Source organism: Rhea pennata, chromosome 6 (genome assembly GCF_028389875.1).
Source record: "Rhea pennata isolate bPtePen1 chromosome 6, bPtePen1.pri, whole genome shotgun sequence".
Classification (NCBI taxonomy): Eukaryota; Metazoa; Chordata; class Aves; order Rheiformes; family Rheidae; genus Rhea; species Rhea pennata.
In genome coordinates this window covers 453,938-476,321 of record NC_084668.1, presented here as the reverse complement: position 1 = coordinate 476,321, position 22,384 = coordinate 453,938, and the positions used below count along the sequence as shown (strand labels likewise).

The window sequence follows — 22,384 nt, the reverse complement described above, 5'->3', positions numbered from 1 at the left end:
GACTTTGCACCTTTTATCTCGAGTGACATGCTGACTCATGCAACCAAACAAGACAACAGATTCCCTTGTCTGTGGAATCTACAGAGTTTTTGTGGGGTTTTTTTTAATGATAATTAAGTTGAAACAGAAAATTGACGAATTTTTCTCATCTGTAGGCAAGCTCTAGAGGGGAACGTGAGGTTAAGAAAAAGCATCAGAACAGGACGGTACATTATGGAGTTTTAATAAGAGAATGCAATGGTTTCTTCAGAGATACCATCATACTTAACTGCCCACTCTCGTGTTGAACATGGTCATTTATATACAATATTAAGATTTTGTTTTTCTTCATAAGATCAAAGCACTTCTTTCTACTCAAACTGCATAAAAAGTTAATTTGTATCCCACGCATTATTTAAAGGGGAGCGCTACCACAGATTGAGGGAAAAGTAGTTAATGTGGACAGATGAAATTTCAGTCGTTGATCACACCCCTCCTGAAACAGGCCAGGAAAAGTAGACAGTAAGGTAGTGTTCACTGGAAAGGTATGCTGTTATCTGCAAAAAGAGAAACAAAACACTTGCTTCTGTCATTAGTCTAGGGAATAAAAATGGTTATAAAAAGGTATAGCCACAGCTAATAACAAGCAAGGTCACAACAGCTGTCCGGTCCAACAGCCTAGAGGTGGTTTGCCCAAGAAGCACTATCCTGCCACAAGAAGAAATAAAAGTTCAACTCTATTTTTCTCATGCCAATAGGGATTGGTAGTGCTGTAGAAATCAAAGCAAACATTCCCCTTGATACACTATGGTAGTAGCATTTCCAGACATCCTAAGGGCAGCATGGACTTCTCAAGGTGAGCCAGTTCACTGATCTTAGCCATGAAGCTGACCAATTTGAGTCCCAGAGTAGGCCAGTCTCTGACACTCCCTGTCCTTACTACTTCAGAACACTCTAAATATTAGGAATCATCTTATACATACCATTTCTTGTTGACATTAAATGTCTTCTTGTAGTCTGTTCTATTCTATATGAATTACCATGTAGAAGAGTAACACAAGCAGTAGGATATTAATGTGATAATTTATGTTTTAGGATAGTTGTTTAAGGTATATGTGGATTCATTTTTCTTAACTAGAAGGATGTGAAATGAATTATCTCCCTGTGCATCAGCACAAAGTAATCAAACACTATGAGAAGAGCTTGATCTCCATTAGGACTAAGTGCAAAACCCTCCAGCTTATTACAAAAGGTTTAAAATGATGTTACTACATTGCAGCACATTTTATTTACTATCTCCTAAATTATTCAAATTGTTAAATAACTTTAGAATCAGCCAGTACATCCCAGATGGCCAGAGACAGATGAGATTGAGATTACTGTATCACATCGAATGCTGAATGACTAATTTTGACAAACTCAGCTCTGCCCAAAAAATCAACCTTTGTATACGAGTGCTTAACGTGGGAACAAAATGTATGTTCCTTCTGCTTGGCTGTAAATCCCTTGGCACTTCTATTGATCCAGACCCTATGTAAAGCTGTCAGTCATCCAGAGAGGTTGCTATGTTGTTTTAGAAAAGGATTTATCTAATTCCAAATACTGCACAAAGTTATAATCCCATGCAATGAAACAGAGATCAGGCCATTCATCAACTGTCAAAAGGTATTTAATTTGAATCTGTCTAGTTTGCTGACGTTATTAGACATTCAGACATTGGAAACAAAGAATGAAAATCTTTAAACATTATAGATATGTTAAGTTTTCGTGCCCTCTGCTCATGACTGACATACTAAGGGCTACAAAGAAAATTTCATTATAATGAAATTATAATTACAATTTCACTATAATCCTACCCTATCACATCCCTGTAATTCTCTGCAAAATACATACTGTTCAGTTCTTTACCCGTTTTGGTTCCTGCTTGACCCGTACTTGAAACCTAAGAATATAGTCTTCAACAAAGCCCAACCAATTGCAGAAAAAAAGTAGTCACTTCAAAAACGCTAACTAGGTGTCTGCTTATATTTTTGTGGATTTAGCTGACATGTAATTTTCTTTGCTTCACTGATTACCTTCCCCAGCCTAAGCGATTATAAAATAACGTGCTAGATGTGGTGGCAGTTAACAACAAGTAAGACCATAAAAGCCGTCTAGTCCAATGGCACAAAAGTTGTGTAACGAGCATTATCTCACCACAGGAACAAACGTACTGAGATGAAGATTTCTCTTCAAATAAAAAGCACAGCATTGTCCCAAAAATGCACAGAGGTCTAAGCTGCGTACTTTGCAAAGCACTGCATGTTCAGAGAAGGGCTAAAGAGCTGGAAAAGCTCTTTTCAAAGCTTTGCCAGTTGTGTTGGTTCTACACATGCTAAAATCCTATGTTTCATATTCATATCTGCCATTCAGCGGCAGCTTGTCTTTACTGTTACACTAACTGAAAACCGAAAATACTTACGTTTTCCTGCCAGGGTAGTACAGAAAAAGCACTTCCTGCATTTTCCAAGCAACACATAAACAAGATCTTAGGGAAGACAGGCTTTCCCTACTTCCACAGACGCCAATCCCTATTGCCTACAGACTCCCTATGATTAGAATAATAAGTATTACTGCTCCATACATGTTGATCTTATTCTGTAGTCAGATGGAGGAAGGAAAAGCAGTCCCTGCATTTCTGTTTCCTCCTTATTTTCTTCTTAGTGATTTGCTTTTAACAAGAAAGAAGAACTAAGTATTCCTTGTTTGCACCACACTGCCTTTGAAAAAGTTAACAGGGCAGCAACTAGAGAAGAGGTATGCAGCTCACTTACCCTCAACCTTGACCACTGCACCCACACAAGGAAAAACTGTAAACTAGCACACAAGATGAATCTTCCCAAAACTACCATAATAGCACAAACAGAAGAAAAATGAGTATGATGAAGCAAATTCTGACTATTCAGTTTCAGCACTTTTGTATAACTTTTATGACATTTTGTGAAGACAATTATAACATTTTCCCCTTGTTAAACTTTCATTTTTATCCCTCTGTGTAAATACAGCAATTATACTTTAACTCTGTACTACTACAATGTTAGCCCAACCCTGCTATAAATGATAACCAGTTAAACAAGAACAGAGGCATTTCACAGCTCGCTCTCTCTTCACTTTCCAGTTTATTAACATGTTTCCAAGGATTGTCCCATAAGCAGTACTGTTTCAGAAACCAACTATTCCAAGGACAGTTACTAGAGAACTTGAATCAGTTCATACCCACTGTGAAACAGGTACTTTTCTTGTTTACACTAGGTCGGGTATGAACTTATAAATGGTAAACAATTACATGAAATTACTGAACATCATGTGCCCTCTAGTGGCCGGTCACTCTAATAGAAGATGCTCTTGAGATACTTGTTGAGAAAAACAGGTATGAAAAGGCACTGGCAGCTGGCCAGCTCCAACGTGTTTGAGATCACAGGGCATGTAAAACATGCACAATACTAAAAAGATATTTTGCTTTGCTTTCCTTTGCTATCCACTATTACCCTTTGTTTTCAGGGTTTTCTCCATAAAACAATGAGTGATAGGAACAAAATAAAGCGAATTCTGATGTTTAGCCTTTAGGAAAAAGGCCAGTATTTGAAGGAATGATTGTTGTTGTAATGATATGACAGAAACAGTGAAATCTGTGCAATGGTATCTCTAGAGGTCAGTTTATTGCAATTAGTTTAGAATTGATTCACTTATTCCACCACCAAACGATGTTAAGTTCTTTTAAGTTCTAGTGACGAAGGATACAGAGAGGGCAGAGTTACTGAATGCCTTATTTGCTTCAGTCTTTACTGCTTAGACCAGCCCTCAGGATTCCCAGACCCTGGAGATGAGGGAGAAAGCCTAGAGAAAGGAATGCTTTCCCGTGGTTGAAGAGGACTGGGTTAGAGATCATTTAGGCACACCTGACACCCACAAGTCCATGAGCCCCAATAGGATGCACCCACGAGTGCTGAGGGAGCTGGCGGATGTTACTGCTAGGGCACTCACCATCGCCTTTGGAAGATCATGGAGAACCTAAGAGGTGCCTGAGGACTGGAAGAAGGCTAATGTCACTCTAGTCTTCAAAAAGGGCGGACCTAGGCAACTACACGCCGGTCAGCCTTACCTCCATCCCTGGAAAGGTGATGGAACAGCTCATCCCAAATGTCATCTCTAAGCATGTGGAGGAAAAGAAGCTTATGAGGAGCAGTCAGCATGGATTCACCAAGGGGAAATCACATATAACCAATCTAATAATCTTCTTTGATGGCATGACTAGCTGGGAAGGTGAGAGGAGAGCAGTGGACGTGGTCTACACTGACTTCAGCAAGGCTTTTGACGCTGTCTCCCATTACATCCTCCTAGGCAAGCTCAGGAAGTATGAGTTAGATGAGAGGAGAGTGAGGCGGATTCAGGACTGGCTGAAAGGCAGAGCTCAGAGATCGGGTTGTGATCAGTGGCACGAAGTCTAGTCGGAGGCCTGTGGCTAGCGGTGTCCCCCATGGCTCAGTACTGGGTCCCATCCTGCTCAACTTCCTCGTCAGTGATCTGGACGAAGGGACAGAGTGCCTCCTCAGCAAGTTTGCTGACGATACCAAACTGGGAAGAGTGGCTGATACACCTGAGGGCTGTGCTGCCATTCAGAGAGACCTGGACAGGCTGGAGAGTTGGGCGGAGAGGAACCTCATGAAGTTCAACAAAGGCAAGTGAAGGATCCTGCACCTCGGGAGGAATAACCCCATGCACGAGTGCAGGCTGGGGGCTGACCTGCTAGAAGGCAGCTCTGCAGAGAAGGACCTGGGAGTGCTGGTGGATGACAAGTTGACCGTGAGCCAGCAATGTGCCCTTGTGGCCTAGAAGGCTAATGGTCTCCTGGGGTGCATCGGGAAGAGTGCTACCAGCAGGTCGAGGGAGGAGGATCACCTCCCTCTACTCAGCCTTGGTGAGGCCACACTAGGAGTACTGTGTCCAGTTGTGGGCTCCCCAGGACAAGAGAGACATGGAGCTAGCGGAGAGGGTCCAGTGTAGGGCTATGAGGATGATTAAGGGTCTGGAGCATCTCTCTTATGAGGAAAGGCTGTGAGAGCTGGGCCTCTTTAGCCTGGAGAAGAGAAGACTGAGAGGGGATCTTATCAAGGTCTACAAACACCTGAAGGGAGGGTGTCAAGAAGATGGGACCAGACTTTTTTCAGTGGTGTCCAGCAACAAGACAAGAGGCAATGGGCACAAACTGAAACACAGGAAGTTCCATCTGAATATAAGGAGGAACTTCTTTACTGTGAGGTTGATGGAGCACTGGAGCAGGTTGCCCAGAGGGGTTGTGGAGTCTCCTTCTCTGGAGATATTCAAAATTCTCCTGCACACAATCCCGTGCAGCGTGCTTTAGGTGACCCAGCTTGAGCAGGGGTGTTGGACTAGATGGTCTCCAGAGATCCCTTCCAACCTCAACCATTCTGTGATTCTGTAAACAAGAACACTGAGGTAGATAAAACAAGTGATGTCAAAGGTGTATCTTTCTGGTCCTTCTGCCAAAAAAAAGTTTCATTCTGTAACCAAAAATGCCAATAAGGTAAATCTTCTCCTTAATGTTATTACACTTCTCCTTCCAGTGCTACAGCACCATCCCCAGACATTTCTTTATCACCAGCAGTCTGTGAAACAATTAGCATCCAGAACAGAATCAGGACTTGGACTTCTCAAATTTCCTAGAACCCACTGAGAAGAAACAGAAAAGCTCCACAGATGTGAAGCCACACTTCCTCCAGAACTCTGGAATGCATAATATACACACATATGAACAACTACATCAATACAAAAATCACTGAATATATATGTCTGTCTTTGCTAATGGTCTTTTCCATGCTTTAGATATTGAATAACAACATTCTTTAAGATATGATTCAAATTCATTCTGAACTACTATAAAGAGACTCTCAATAAATACCTAGGATAAGACAGAAAAAAAAATCAGAATAATTATTTTTAAAAAGCATGTATTAATAAAAAAAATGAGTCATATACCTGCATCAGAATATTTTGTCTCCACCAAGTTCCTGCAGCATTTAAAATAGATATACAGACTCCACTGAAAAATATATTGCCTCTCTGTGACTGTGCTTAAGAAAACAGCAGTAATATTTCACCATTCAGTTATCAGACAAGCATGAGCTGGATCAATTTAAATCAAGAGCCACAAATCAGTAATTCTGGAATTTGGAAACAAGCAATATTGAAGAAAAGCTGGATGAGGGAAAATACTGCAGAGTCACGAGCAACAGATTTAAGAATACTGCAATATGAAATAAAACATGATACTTGAAAAAGATATTCCACATGCCTGTATGCTGAAATGCTTGTTTCAAACCTGTTCAGTGCCTTGTATATAATTACGCTAACAGCTATTAGCTAGGTTAGATCAGGTAATCATACAGGCTGCTTGGAAACATGTTGATTCTTGATTCTGACAAGTGATTTTTTTCAAATTTTGGAGTCAGGTAATAACTTGCCTGTAGAACACAGCTTCTAAAAGCGAAATTGTCCTGAAATGTAAAAGAGTTCCAGAGCAGTGAAAACATTTCTCAAAAAATAATTCCTATCACTCTTGTCTCTTTAGACAGTTTAAGTTCTGCATCTTCCCCTAGGCTTCCTAGGCTACATTGGCTTCCACTGACAAAACACATTTTAAAAATATATAGAACCATTACAATACAGATACCATTCTTAGTTCAGTCATTCAGGATTACTACTATTAAAAAAAAAAAAAAAATCTACCCCTAGCATCAGCTGAACATCTCTAAAATCTGGTATTTATGTAATCAGGAAATAACTTCAGTGGAAATAGGAGAGAGAATGGCACAAAAAGGAAGAGATTTAAACTATACTATCACTAGTCACAGACGAATGATTCTGTCCCTCTTCTCTCTCAACCTTCTCACCCACACAAACCAATCTAATTATCTCCAAGAGGAAAAATATAAATAAAGACATTAAATAAAATCAGATTTACAGTTATACCCCGGTGGTATAGTATTTTAATAGTGCCAAGGGTTTCTTGTCAAGAATAAGAAAGTATTCTGATAATGGTATATCAGAAGCAATGGAGATACTGAATTAAAGAGAAAGTGGGTAAAAGAAATAACAAAGAAAATGGCGAATTATATTAAATATCTTAAGAATTCCACAACATCAAGTTACTATTTCTTGTTTAAATCAAAGAATGACATGATTTCATGATTTCAAGATTTCACAAGAATTTCTGGAACAGATGTACAAGGGGCACTGAGCCTTTCTATTATTAATGGTATAGGCGATATACTAAATCTGTATTACACGACTGCCTTATGCGGCAAAGTTACGCAACATCACCTCTCCAATCTGTATGCTAAAAATCAGTTTCTTTTATGTTCCATTTATTTTATGATTCACCCTCACTACCAGTTTTCAATGTTTTTTATTTTTGCATTTATAATTCCATACTATGTAACTAAATTAAGCAAATGGCTCAGTTTGACCTAGTGCCTTCACTACTAAAAGCACAGACTCTTACCAGATGACCTAAAGTCTGGATTTTAAAGACATTTAAAGGGTTATCACTTAGACAACTCCTTGAATGCCCAAGCTGAAACACATGAACCAACAAAAGATCCAAATTTAAAGCTATTCAGAGTTGTCTTCTTTTACTGAGTTTTACAGAGGTTGTGAAATACAGGAAGCATGGATGAGAACTGCTAAAGCTTTTATGCCTTCATAAAAATACTGTTTTGTTTTTAGCAAAAGCCAGGAAGGACTGATTCTTGATACTGAAAAGTATGGTTTTAGATAACAAGTAGAGATGATTACCTTACTAACATTGCTATCATTTTAAGCAGAAACATGAAGCCCATATATATCATTAATAGGTGTCATGGCAGCAACAGAATCCAAACAATTCAACGCCCAGACTTCCAAAAGTCTGAACTGTAGGGACTGCGTACAGATTTAGTGTCAAACTCCTGCAGGAGTTGTAAGCTGCAGCAAGGTAAGCAGGCACTCATATGGATATTCCAGATTCTCCTGTTCTACATGCTTCATCATTCTTTATTTCAATTTTCTCTCTCACTCTTTTTTCCCCACACCTATTTTTTCCTTATCTTGCTAGCAGGTTCAGAAGCATCTCTGAGAGTCTTATTTTCCTATATAAATTCTAGGTCCATCACCAAAAAAGACAAATGTGGGCTGCCCCAGCAAATTAAAACAGCAGCAATTTACAGACAAAAATACCCAATAAAAGAGGTTATATCTGATCTGAGTAGATGAGCTCTAACGGGGCCTTAATTCTGAAATGAAAGTACCATGTAAGGTAACAACTACTGCCACTTTTCAAAATATGCCAGCAATAAAAAGTTCGTAACTCCTTTCACAATGCCAGCCTGAGCTGGCTAATGCTGCTGTCGTGAGAAGGAATGATAAAAGGATTTAAGAGCTTTGCTTCAATTTCTAGGTTTGATGTTTATTGACAATATCTTAATAATGACTAACATGCAAATAGAGAAAAGAAACTTCTGGTATGCAGCCAGTGTAAACTGATACTGACTTTGGTTCATTTGTTCTTGCTACTAGCAGAAGTAGAAAAAAAAAGAAAGAAAGAAATGCTGGGTTATCTCAAGGAAAACTTCCCAAATCATCTTATTCAGTTCAGATATGAAGAGGGCACCATACATATGTTTATGTAAACAAACTCAAAAAAGCAACATGGCTCAGATGAAGCAGTGACATTAATACGAAAATCTTTTGTTACTGAACAACTATTTCAGAAAAAGTTTGTTATTTTCCTTCCAATCATTTTATCTGAAAGAATTGTTTACCCCAATCAAAAATTTGATCATCCACTCCAAGCTAAACACTTATTGGCAGAGACACGCATTACTATTGACTTTAATATATACAGGTTGCTTTTCAAGGGAGGAAATTGTTGCTTTTCAAAGCTATTTCCTGCCTCATACCTGCAGAACTAAAACAATTAAAATATCAAATAGATTGGGTTTAGACTGGATGTCCTTTAACTCTTCCTGCTCTAAGAAACCCAGCCAGCTGTGGTCATCCATCATGGTAGCTGTCCTGCTGTAAATCCCTACTGGTTTCTCATTGCACGTTCTCTCCTCCTTTTTTCTCTATTTAATTTTCCCCTCCTTCTGCCTCCACTTAATCACATCCTATTTTTACATTCTCACTCTCCTTTTAATTGCTGAAATCCAAGCATAAATCAATCCCAAACAAATTATGAAACTAACATAATTTACATACCAAAGTTGAACATGGATACAACATAACGGAAAAAAAATCTCTTTGGCAGTGTGCATTATTGTTTCAGTAACTTCATGCAAACGAAAATAACACAGTCTAATTACAAGGTATGAACATTTTGCCCTCAGACTTAGGAACAAGTTATTCTTACGTGACAACTTATTTCAAGGAACTGCAAGCAATACTTTCATTGTTATTTTAAGCCACAGAGTATTGCAACGCAAAAAATAAAGCAAGTGTTGGTAATGCTCTAGTATTACTTACTGTTCTCCCTCACCAGCACACATGTATACATAGACAAACAAATGCATACACACACTACTGACTTGTCTGGTTATACCTACTGAGTAGGAGCTATCCTGTTTCACTTGTCCATCATCTTACATAGTTCTTAGGGGCCTCCACTATCTTAATACAAAAGATTATTGGTACTGACAGATTCAAGAAGATGCCAGAATTTGTACTAAAAATTTCTTCATCCTCAACATAATTTATATCATAGATAGTAAACATTAGAAGGGAATTTTTAAATAGAATTTTTAATTTAAATGTTCAAAATGAAAATGTGAATAAAAATATTAAATAGTTCAAAATTAGGTATATCTACTTCCTGTTCTTATATTTTGTTGTAATATTATTATAATCAGACCTTTATCTTAGATGATGCTAGTTCTGCATAGAATAAAAGAGGATTAACTACCAGAAGTATGTAATTATTCAAATCACAGATGGAACTCAGAAAAATCTTACTGAGTAATAATTTACAACATAATTATTTTAGAAATAGGTACTAATAATGCAAAAAAATCAGATGGAATAAGATAGAATATTAATGAATGTTACTTTTGAAACAAGACTCTGTTGCTTCCAGCAAGAGCTTTTCTTTAACTTTTCAGGATACTTCATTAGCCGTACCACTTTGATACTTACCTGAGGCAGTAAAAAGTTTAAGAAAACAAGCAAGATGTTTAGATGTCTTAGCTGTCAATGACAGTATTTAAACAGAATGTATTATATTTCATTAACACTCTGTAACTAAGTTGTTGGATTCTTACTTAAAATGGAAAAGGATTACAATGAACTCACACATGAAAAATCTGCTCATGCCATCCAGTGCTGGAAAATTTTAAATGAAGCTCACTACGACTAATGAAACTTTTTTAATACATTAAGCAGTAGAGAAAAACAATGGATGTTCCCAGTCTGCTGCAGTTTTGCATGTTGTTTTTGTTGCTATAAAACTTTATCACTGCTGTTGCCTCTTTGAAAATATATCTATTTAAAATCAGCACCAATGTCACAGTCATTCCACAGATATAGTTCACTAATTAAGGGTCAAATTATGGTGCCACTGAACGCAGAGTGACTGCACTGTGGACAAAGATTTCATTTCACATCACAGCTTTTCAAAGAGTAAATTAAATTCAGTCTGGATTTTCTGAATGACAAAATTGTATCTTTCAGCCGAAGTGAAAAAATAATGGAAAGTTTCAATATTATGAAAGGTGGGTATTTTTAATAAATTCTGTGAGATAGCTGAAGTAGTATACTTCTATGTTATTATTACACATTAGGCAATTCCAAAGGCCTTGTCAAAAGCTTTGTTGCTATGTTTTTGAAGTATGACAATGAGTTGTAATAGACCTGTTTTTTGAAATTCTTTGCTTTAATATGCATATAACTCATGATGCAAAGAAAGCATCTATGTCTATTAGTTAACAATCATCTGGGCTCCATTCTAGGGTAGAAGTAGCTCTCTGGAATACTGCAGGTGTATTTTGGATGCTATGCCTCCAAAGGCATATTTTGAAGATGTCTGTGATTTTATCTCTTGTAAATTAAAAGTCTGTGAATATCATCATGCCCTTTTCTGTATTGTTGAAATACAATTGAAAGTTTTGTTAAACTTTCTTCTTTAAGCACATAGGCTAATAATGAATATTTAAACAGCTTTTGCACACTGGAATGCAGCATATGTTGCTTAAATGTCTCAGGGATTGCAGTCTTTGCTGCTATAGCACTAAAGCTCTATTTAGTTAAATCATACTCAAGATCTCAAAGGTAAACTAATTTTTAAAGCTGTACACGCTGCTTCTGACCTCACTGGTAGGTCAAATGCCAGTCCGGGGACAACTCCTTAAGCTATATACAGAGGTAGAGTTCTGAGCCCAGATCTCCACAGTCCCAAAACGGCAATCCCTGTTTCCCTGCAAAGGTGTTTAAGTGACTCATAGGACTGAAGCCTGAGTGAGTACAGCTTCAACAGCTTTACATTACATTTCAGGCTGGTAGCAATAGCAACCTCTCTCCATACTTTCTAATCCCAGTACAACACGACAGTACAAAAACCAGTGGCTGGAGAGACTTGTCCACGACTACCATTTGGACAAGTCCAGATACAAACAGTAAAATAAGCTAGATAAAGAATCTACATATTCATTTGTTGATTCTGATTTCTTTTTATCAAAATAAGGCTGCTTTTCAGCAATGTGCTTGCTAGATTGTCTGTTCAAAGAGTATAGTAATACAAAGAGTCAATTGTTTTCAAGCGATTGCAATTCAAACAGAAAATTAAAGTCCAACTCCATAAACAACTCATGAGCAATGACTTGATTGTTACTAACATGGATACAAGTTTACTGCATGACTTCATATTATGATAAATGAATTGGATCTTCAAAATCTCTTGTTTAAACATCCTTCTCTCGCGGATTTAGGAAATCCAGTGATGATAGGAAACAAGATTTTTAAAGTATCGGTGTGGTTTCTCCTGATTGTTTTTTTGTTATGCTTTCCTGTAACATGTGTCCTTACTGCTTTCCTCATCTGTTTGAGACTTCATGGTTGGTTAGCATGTAAGTTACTGTATCTCAGAGAAAAATTAAACTTCAGTGAGGTATATACAGCAGGAACAGAATAAATTCTTCTAAAATAAATCACCAGTAATAAATGACAGTAGTAATAAATGACAGTAATTCCCCATCTCTGCGTTAGTTCATGATTTTAATGTGTTTAATCATATTCTTAGCCTTCTCAGGTTTTTAGTAGATCATTAAGAAAAATGGAAAGGAGGATCATTCCTGTAACTGACACGTAAAAAAATGTAAGGCTTGTATCAGTATCTAGTGAACAGAAGACTTAGTCACAATGATATGTCAAGACCTTAAAATAAAGAGTAAATAATTTTTAATTGCTTTTGTTGTATAAAACATTTTATATTAAAATCATGAGGGGGGTTAAACAAGGTATGTGAACATCAACATTTCACTTCTCTCAAGTACATATTAATGATTGAAGAAGATAAGACATATCTTGTTAAGTTCTAAAATCTGTTACTTTGAATAAAAATCACTATATAGTTCTTAAAAAATATATTGGTAGCCTTACTGCTAAAATACTGGTATAAAATTGGAAAAAAAATGTGACTAAAGAAATGTCTCCAATCATCTCTCTAAGGCTTCCTTACTTCAGTATGGCTTCCTACCACAAATAAGGAATAACTATAGAAGTGATTTTTTTCCTCCAATATTTGTGCATCTTCTGATCAGCTGAAGAAATAATCTTCTCTGTTGAACTAACTGCACAACTAAGAGGCCTAGCCTTTGGTCTTAGAAACCTAGCAAATACACAGTTACACAATTCACACAACAGCACGTTGTTCTTAACCACTACGTCAGGCATTATTCTTCACATTTGGGCTACAGACCCACAGCTGCACTGTGCATCACTGACAGTTAAAACCAAGCTCAGTTGCAGTACCACCCAGAAAAGCAGTACCACCTGGTTTTTGCCCCAGAAGAGAATGCTTTCCTCAGACAGGACAGAAGGTCAGGCCTAACTTGACACGGACTTCATTACTTCCATCAGTGCATAACAATTGCAACAAAACCATACAGCCAAATATATATAAATATCTTACTACTAAGACAGCAAAAAATGAGATGGTATGCTATGATACCCGGCAGTATAAGTGAAATTATCCTTCTATGCCACTTAAGTCATTGTTAACTCCATTGACTAAAACAGACTTTTTCTTGACCTGCATATGAATCAGAGGAGGTTTCCATGGAATCTGCATCCTGTAAGCGACTGGGTTTGGCTCTAGGAAAGCATGAGGTCCAGAGGAGCTGTCGTGGGGAGCTCCAACTCCCCGGCCTCTGCTAAGGTGTGAGCTCATACTGGAGCCCGTCCCTCCTCTGAGGCGCTGAAAAGGGTTTTCTTCTCCGCTCACAAATTGATTTTCACTAAATTTAGAGCAAGGAATTATTTTTGAAATCTCTAGGCCCCTGCTGAACGTGGCTGAAAGCACCCAACGGGTTCAAAAACCATCAGTAGCAGGGAGAAATACATCAAAACACACCGGCTAACTGCATGAACTTGGATTCTGTAGCAAACTAAGCTAAAAAAACAACAAAAAATGTCTAAAATTCCCAAAACGACAATAAAGAATCTAAGACACATACAGGCAGGCATAATCCTCAACAAAATACTAACGAAAGAGAAACAGTCTGCAGGAAATTGCTCGAATCTGTATCAGTTTTTAAAAAGTGTAGAAATACGACAAAATGATGAAAGAAAGAATAACGAAAAGGCCACCTGCACGCGGGCAGACGGACCGAGGCTTCCGCCGGGGCGGCCCGGGCAGCCGCCAGTCCTGCTCCGACCTCGCCGCCGCCTCCTGCCGCCGCGCCCACCTTCGGCGCTTTCCGATGAGATTCGCGCTCCTCCGCGGGCGCCCCGCCGCCCCCCGGCTGCAGCTGGGCAGCGCTCGCGGGGAGCCCAGCGCCGCTTCGGCGGCCCACACAGACCCGCGCACTCGCCGCGGCCGCCGTCCCGCCGGCAGGGCCAGGGCCAGGGCCAGGGCCAGGGCCAGGGCCGCGCCCGCAGCCCGCAGCCCGCGCTCCGCGCCGCCGCTCCCGCCCGCCCCACGGCGGCGCCCCCGCGGGCGGGGCCGGCGCCCGCAGCCGCCCTCCTGCAGCTGGGCGCGCGCGCCGGGCGGCCGCAGCTGCCGCTCCCTGAGGCGCGGGCGGCCCGAGGCGCGAGCTGCGGTCCCGCCGCCCTTCCCGCGCTTGTCGCGGACTGCCCGCCCCTCCGCGGGGCGAACGCGCCCGCCAGCTCGCCGAGCGGGGCGGCAGCAGGTTCCGCCGCCGTAGCCAGCGCCGGGAAGGCGCAGGGAGCCGCAGGAGACACGGGCATCGCTGCTCCAGCGCGGTGACCCCGGCCGCGCCGCGCCGCGCCGCGCCGCCCGGCTCGTGAGGCGGCCGGTGAGCAGCACGGCGCCTGCTCGTACCGCGCGGCCTTGGCGGAGCTGGGAGGCGCTGCTGGCGGTTTGGGGGAGGCGGGAGGAGGTCTGTCTTCGGAAAGCTGTGGTAACTCTAGTACTGAAAGTACTGAAATTAGTAGGTTTTGGCACTTAGTCCTGAACTCTCAAATCTTAGATGACAGGACCCACGGGACGCTTCCGAGAACCTGAAAATTGGAGTGGGCGTTAAAGCTTTCTAACAGCTCTCAGCAAACGAAACAGCAGTGTCCAGCTCTGGCTCTTCCGCCGCCGCGGGCGTGTGTAGGCGGGTTTGATAGCTGCTACCAGCAGCTGTTTGCGGGTCAGTGAAAAGACTGAATTTTTGCATTCTCTGTTTTTTCTAATCAGCACAAATATCTTTCTCCAGAGGGCTTGTTGCAGTAAACAAGATTCCTGATGTGCCACTTGATATTTAAACATCTTTTCTGATTTTGGATGTCACTTTTTGTTGTGCTTTTCATAAAGCCTCACAGTGTCCTTTTGCCTACATGGCTTCACCTGGCTAAGTTAAAACTACCAGAACCACCAGTCTTTACAAATCACTGGTTCTGCAAATGCATGCTAAGCCGAAAGTCACGGAGGTAGTTTGTATCTGCTTCCAAAATGGTAGCTGGAATCTCATTTGGGGTTTGATTCATTAAAAATGCAATAAATTTAAATGCTTAACAAGCTGTAGAAGAATGTTTGGGTAACTTACACTGGTGTTCTGGATGAGCCGGTTGTAAAGGGAAATTGATACCAAGAAGACCTTGAAAGAGCCTGACTTTTTCAAATACTTTGTTTGAACGAGACACTTTGTTCAAATGTTAAATTTCATATGTGTTTGAAAGTTGTTTTCATTAGGACTCGTCAAGGGAAGAGATTTGATGAGGGTTTTTCGTTTGTTTCACAATCTAAACTATTTTGACAATTTTTATTGGAGTGGGGCAACAGCACATCTGGGATCTTGGCACTATCTCAGTTGCAAAATTCTTGAATCTTTTTACTCTAATTCAAATTTTGGGAGAATTTTCTTGTTTAAAGATGCCTCTCATGTTAGCTCCAGTTCATGAAGAGTAGGATGGGTATTTCACAGCTTGGAAGCTGAAGGTTTTTAGACTCTTAGTGCTCTTTGTTAACAGATTATTGAAAATTATTTACACTTCCATTTCAGAGGAGGCTTTTCATTTTGCAGTTAGACTGTCGAAAGAGTGTTTATTCAATCTAGCCATCTGGCATGTATTTGCAGCTGTAAAAATACTATATGACTCATTTGCTTATACTGCAGTATAATTAACTGACTATTCAAAAGAAAAGAAAAGCCCAGGTGTCACAGAACTTCAGCGCTGTAAGCCCACCTTAGACATGTCTAAGGAGAATTCTTGTTTGATTAGTTATATTAATTAAACCTGCAGCCTGGAAATATGAGGTAAGTACTCAGATTTGATGAAAAATGGGTGTGTGTTATATCTGCTCAAAAAAAAAAAAAAACACGCTGGCAGAGCTGTTTCACATGCTGTTTGGCTGATAGAATTCTCTAGTACTTCTCAGTGTTTATTCCTTATGCTATTCTTTCCATTCACCTAAATTTGAATCTGAAAACTAGTCTTGATTATTCACAAAAAGAACCTTGCAGTAAGATGAAGCTACTAGTTCAAAATAATCAGAAATGCACACTGAGTTTGTGCTTTCTTACTCTGGCAGTTCAAAAACTTTTAAAGACCCTTGTGAACAGGTAGATGGGGGGGATTACATTTCAAATTACTTTACATGTCCTTTTTTCAGAATTGAATTTTCTGACATATCTCAAAACTTAAATTATTATTAGGTCATCTGTAGCTTGATTGGTGCTAATCACTTGTAATTGGCAGACATTTTAATACCATATAATTAAACTTATCAGAACGTAAGTGCAAGATAAGTATATAGCTTGTTCTTGTCAGCATTATTAGCTTTATTCTAAAATAACTTGAACAAATCATGTAACATTACTGCTAGTCACATTCAATTTGAAAACAAATTGTTTAGAATTGTGTTTTTTTTCTTTTTAATTTGAAGTTGAATCTATTATATTTAAGATTTTGAGGAGAAGAAGCCATATTAATAATGTATTAAGAATTAATATAGCTTCCAGGAACTAAAGATCTAATGACTTTTGATTATGGTATTTGGAAGGTGGTCTGGCTATACCATGATACAGAAGTTTAAAGTCTTTGGTGAATCTCTCTGGCTCATTTTTTCTGGTGTGTGTTTAAAAGCGAAATATAGAGTTGACAAGAAATTACCTTCCAGTGTTTAACTTAACAGTTATCTGGAGTATAAGTATTTTCTTGGGAGGGTTTTTTATTTTATCACCTTCTTCAAGTGTTTAGTATGTAATTCTGCAGATGTTTTAAATAAATTATGTTTTCTTCTTGCAGTGAAAGCTGGAGGTATGAGAGTGTCTAAAAAACAAGACGATGGATTTGTTGGGAAGTATGCTAAAATTCCAAGAAATGAGAACATAAGGTATTGCATTTCAGGGCTGTGTTCTCTGATAGTAAAAGTTTACAGATATTGAACTGGGGGTTGGGGAAAAAAAGACAACTCAATTTTGAAAAGTTTAATTGCTAAATTAACTTGTGCAACTTAAAAGGCATTTTTGAGGTAGTCTGCTGCTCAAAAAAAAAAAAAAAAAAAAAAAAAACTTCAAAACCTGAGGAAAATGCCTGGCTATGTGAGACAGAGGCTGAATCTTTTCTCTGTCTTCATATATTAAAGAAGAGGTGCTGTTTAGTATTCTGTATTTCTTCCCTCAATCCCAGTTTGGCTGTCTCCTTTCTCTAATTTGGCTTTTTCTGACTTCCACTTCTCAAGATTACTCAGACTATCTTACACCAAAATGAAATCATACTTTTACTTCTGAGTGAGGTAGCAGTGATTTGTTCAAGTGGTGGATCAAACAAGTCTTACGGCCTTTCTAAACCAAGTCTGAATACCTTTCTAAAAATATATGCACTTCTGTTAAACATCACTTAATTTAACAAAAGCTTAATTTGGCCAATATAGGGATAAGAGGGTAATACTTTAATGACTTGTGATGTTCCTGAAATTGGATTAGAGTTCAAATCCAAAGGGGAACAGGAACACAGTGCCTAAATAGGATTTAGAGACTGAGGTTTTTGTTTCAGTTGCAGTTTTAAAATTTTTCTATGGCCATTCAATTTGGAAGCACCTTACCTCAGCAGATATCTTCTTGTTTGGCTAAAAGGTCCTTACCTTAGTTTCCTGCAATTCTTCTGGGGCACATTCAGAACTGCAGAACTATTTAGATACCTAGCTTCCTCCATCATCACAGTGTGGTTCAGAGTGACACTGAGGTGTTGAAGGAGCCTTATCCAATGATTACGCTTGGAACGCATCTATTATGTCCTGATAACCGTTACCTCACTTTGCAATAAATGGTGTACATGTTCTCTCCATTACAGTGGTTAGGATCTTTGCCAGAAAACGGAAGACCTGAATGTTAACCCATTGTCAGCTGAAAACAGTTCTTACTGTATCACTTGCTTTCACCAATGAGCTAGATGCTTCCTGTTAAAGCTGAGCCACTTCACAGAAAAGGCTCAAGATTCATAGGAGTGAAATGAATTGTTATGGTTAAGGTGCTGAACTTGGAGAAGGGACCTAAAATTCCATCCCTTTGATATTTATAGCTGGTATGCATTTAATACCCTTCTCTCTTATGTCAGGTTCAAAGAAAGGTCCCAGCTTTTAAGGAAATTGGGACCAGAAGTTGGAAATCCCCTTTTTGTGAGTGTTGTCGCACATAGTGTCTGCTTACTCTTTTCCTAGCCCTCTAAAACTTGAGGGTTTTTTGCCGCACAGTGGCCCAGCCCTGACAGGAGTCCACGGTCTGATCTTGTAGGTTCTTTCTTGAAAGTGGTAGATGTTGGTTTAAATCCCTTAAGAGTGAATTCTAGGCTGTCCTCATTCTGGTTTCTTTGGAGACAGTTATAAACATTATTTGATTAGGTATAGGTAGGCAGCACATTGTTTTATAAGTGGGTTTGTTATCTTACTCTTGAAGAGTATTTGCAAATGGATATTTTGCCCTCAGGAATGGGCTCTGACTTTTGTCTCGTTGGAGTTGCCTTTCCTGCAGTCCTAGTCCAAGTGTCCAGGCTTATAGCAAATCTGAACTCTGTGCTGCACTTTCTGTTAGTGTTTGGTAGCTCTCTGTTCAGCATGAGTGTTTTTTGGTGGTTTGATGTGGTTTTGCCTTTTTTTTTTTTTTTTTTTTGGGGGGGGGGAAGTGCTAGCTTTCTTAAGATCACATGTTCCCATCTAAAATTCATAAAGCTTTTAGAGCAAACTACAGATTCTGTGTTTTTCACCTTAAATTCCAAAGCTCAGAAAGTAACTGCTTTGGCACCTAGCTTGGAGGAATATACTCCTCGTGTAAGAACAGATTAAAAAAAAAAATCCTCTTAGCCCTAGCCAAGAACTAGTAACACACTAGAAATCCAAGTTTTATGCATAACGATACACTGACGCAGGACCAGATTAAATACTATGTCATATCTCTAAGAAGAACTTCAGGTAGTGTTTATGCTGTCCTCGTGACAGCTTGTTCCGTGCTTGCTGAGGAGGCTGGTCCAAACGGCAAACAGCTCTTGAACCCTGTCGTAGTATCTCTTAAAATTACCCTGAAAGCTGTGAGTTATTCCCCCAACTGTGAGACATTTAGGGACCTTTAAATACTAAGGTATGTTTTACCCATAAGAAAGGAGATATCTATACCATGGAGCTTCTGGAGTACCTAAGTAACTAAAGAACCAAAAGTCTATATTAGATGAGATAGCTGGAGTGGTCGAAGTGAAGTGACCTTGTTCTGATTCCTATTCCCCCTTTCGCTGCCTCCTCCCCCCCCCCCCCCGAAGATTTAAGTTGTCTAAATTATTTACTTTTGATAACAGTATACCTTCTTTTCCTTTCCTTCTGCATTGTCAGAGTTTCAAAAATCCAAAAGGTACGTGTCTTACTAGCAGATGCACTAGACAAAGTAAATATCTAGCAGAACAAGGTACATGTTTCTCAGAGCCTCTCCTAAACAAAACAAATCAAAAAGTGAATTTTCTTCCAACCTTACCATTCTATGATTCTTTAAACTGCTGTCATCTAAAATCTATAGGTCTGTGATCTACCATTAAACATTCCTGAGATGACCTTTTTCTTCAGAGGTTGTGTAGTTAAGGTGCTACAGGGCTGAAATGTAACTAGCATGCCTGCCTTATTCTGCTTTGTTTGATTCCACTCCTATTTAACCTTAAATAAGTAACCACAGAGTAACTGCACCTGCTACAGAAAAGTATAGTAAGATATTAAGGTGTATACTTTTTTAAAAAACTAATATGTTGCCTTCAGACTTCTAAAAATGTCAAGAAAACATTATCAGTGACACAGTAAGTTTGTGGCAGAGCTGGAATTACAACCCAGAACAAAACCTGGTCTTCAGTTCTTTACTTAATGATAGGAATAGTTTTATTTCTCTCTGTCTCCAACTTAGAGAAGCAGGAACATAGCTTCTTGAAGATAGTGGATAGGGTTGCTGAGACTAATGCAATGGATACCAGGATGGCAACCTGCAGTCAAACTGCTGTAAGTGATCCCTGAGACAACAGGCGCAGCATATTCCACTATTGCCACATATCATATGCTGTTGCTGCATATCATATGCAATTATTTCACCTGAGGCCTGAGATTAGATTTAGGTAGTTAATGCTGTCATCTTGACTTCTCTCTTGGAAATACTACAAGATGATCTAAAATGTTATGTCACAAGCGGTTGATGAATCCTTCTGGTCATCGTTCTGCTTACAGCTTCTGTCCACAATCTCTTGCTGGGCTGTTGATACAGTCCTATACTTAGACACATAGAAGAGCTGATTTTTACAAGCAACTTTTTGATTTGCATGTTAATCTGAAGACTTGACAATTCTCACCTATATTTTGTTGTACACCTGCAGTCTTTAGAAAGCATACAAGAGTTCCACAGAGCTTAATAAAACGTCAGTCACACCTTGTCAGCAGCAGCCTTTCGTTAGCGGACAGGATCAAAGTCTTACTATGCGGATCTTGACCTTTGGCTTAGACGTGCTTGTTAAGGAGAGTAGGTGCAACTCATCCGGTTTTTCTTCTTCTTCTTCCTAGATCCTCTGTTCTGACCTACCATTCCCTTCTTCCCTTCCACAATCTCAAGGATAAAGCTTCCTTAGTAGTTTAGAAAGTGATAGATACCATAATGATTACTATGATGGCAATTTGAATCTGGGAAATTGAAAAAGGAGAGGGAAAAAAAAAACAGCAACTTTACTATTAACTCTATAGGATACTGATTATTTGGTCTGCTTACTTTCATGGCCCATTCAGTGAAACTAATAATGGAGAAAAATCCATTGTTCATTGAAAAAACATCATCTGGTTGTCAGACTAACATCACTTTGAAAGCACAAATTATAATTAGATGTACAGAGTTAGCATGAGTTTTATATATTGATCACGTCAACTTTTTTTTTACAGTTAGCTTTTATTACCTTTTTAAACTACTTTGCTCAAGTAATTGAATTTAGGAAGAAAATAGCAGAAAAGTTGTATTCTGCCATGACTGCCCTCCCCTCTCCACCTTAATATTACAGATCCACCACGAAATTCCTGCAGCAGTATTACAAGTGTCTCACCAAAAGCCACAGCCTGTCTTGGAGAAGTTCATGCTGCCTAAAAGAATTTACATTATTCAACAGCCACAGAAATATTAATATAGACATTAAAATACTCTTGTTTACTTAGAAGTGAGTTTCTATTCTAAATAGCACTTAGTAGTACACTGTGGTAAAAGGACCAAAAGCTGTAGAAATAGTTTGACTGCCTTGAGTTTGACTGTATTCTGTTATTCTTAATAAATATTTTATAAGAAGAGTTACTAAATGTACTTGGGTTTTATTAAGTTATTGTATGGCCTTTGTCTAATCCAGTTTCAGTGTTCAATAATTACTCAATGCCAAGAAGTCTGACAGCTGCCCCTAAATTCTCAGCCTTCTCTTTCCAGTGGTTGTTTTTATTTTTTATTTTTATTTATTTATTTATTTATTTTTATGATAGCAAAGTAAAAGTGAACCTGATCCTGAGAGAACAGGTCACAACTGAAAGTCAAATCACCTGAGAGATTAGCTATGCTAATAGTGGATGCTCTCAAAAGCCTCTTAAATTCAAAATTGCGTAACATTTTGACCTTGATTTCTCTTATTTGTCCATTTTTGTGTTTTTAATGATACAGGCTGAAGTGTTCCATGGTGAATATCTGCCTTTAGCTGGATGTGTAATTAGGAAACCTCAGAAAATCCTCGGAAAGTTTTCCATGCAGTGGAAAACTCATTTTTCTTGCATTTGCTTCTATAAAAGTCCAGTTACCCGTGCACTGGTGCAAGGACCCCCTGGGGTGAGAAGGAAGAGAAGGTGGTGGTTGAAACTGATGTTTGACAGTGGTCATTCATCAAAATTTGGCCAGATTAGGAGGTTTTAAAGCTCACTAGTACGAATTAGTAGAAAATTACATTTGGCAGCTAAATTCTCTGGTAACATGTTGATGCTGAGGATATTTGATTCCAAGGATACAACAGCAAGCTTTTTCAAGCACTTTTTCCTTTAAGTAAGGTGGCTCACGAGCTAAGAGCAAGAAGGTCATCATCTGTTTGTTCTTACAGTCTGGGTCTCAGCAGAGGAATTAAGAAGCGAGTGAAAGGTCTGTTTATGTTGACCCTTTTTGGGTTGTAGGAGGGAGAGTAGAGA

At 39.1% G+C, this 22,384-nt stretch overlaps 1 protein-coding gene across 1 annotated transcript; it reads left to right on the top strand.

Moving 5' to 3' along the window:
• The first annotated feature begins 13,387 nt into the window (after positions 1–13,387).
• On the top strand, positions 13,388–21,410 carry DAPL1 (death associated protein like 1). The gene is given in 5 exon segments (XM_062578812.1): positions 13,388–13,441; positions 14,759–14,879; positions 16,978–17,065; positions 21,235–21,238; positions 21,241–21,410. Coding segments are annotated over 5 exon segments (381 nt in total). The 3' UTR covers positions 21,355–21,410.
• The last annotated feature ends 974 nt before the right edge of the window (positions 21,411–22,384 follow it).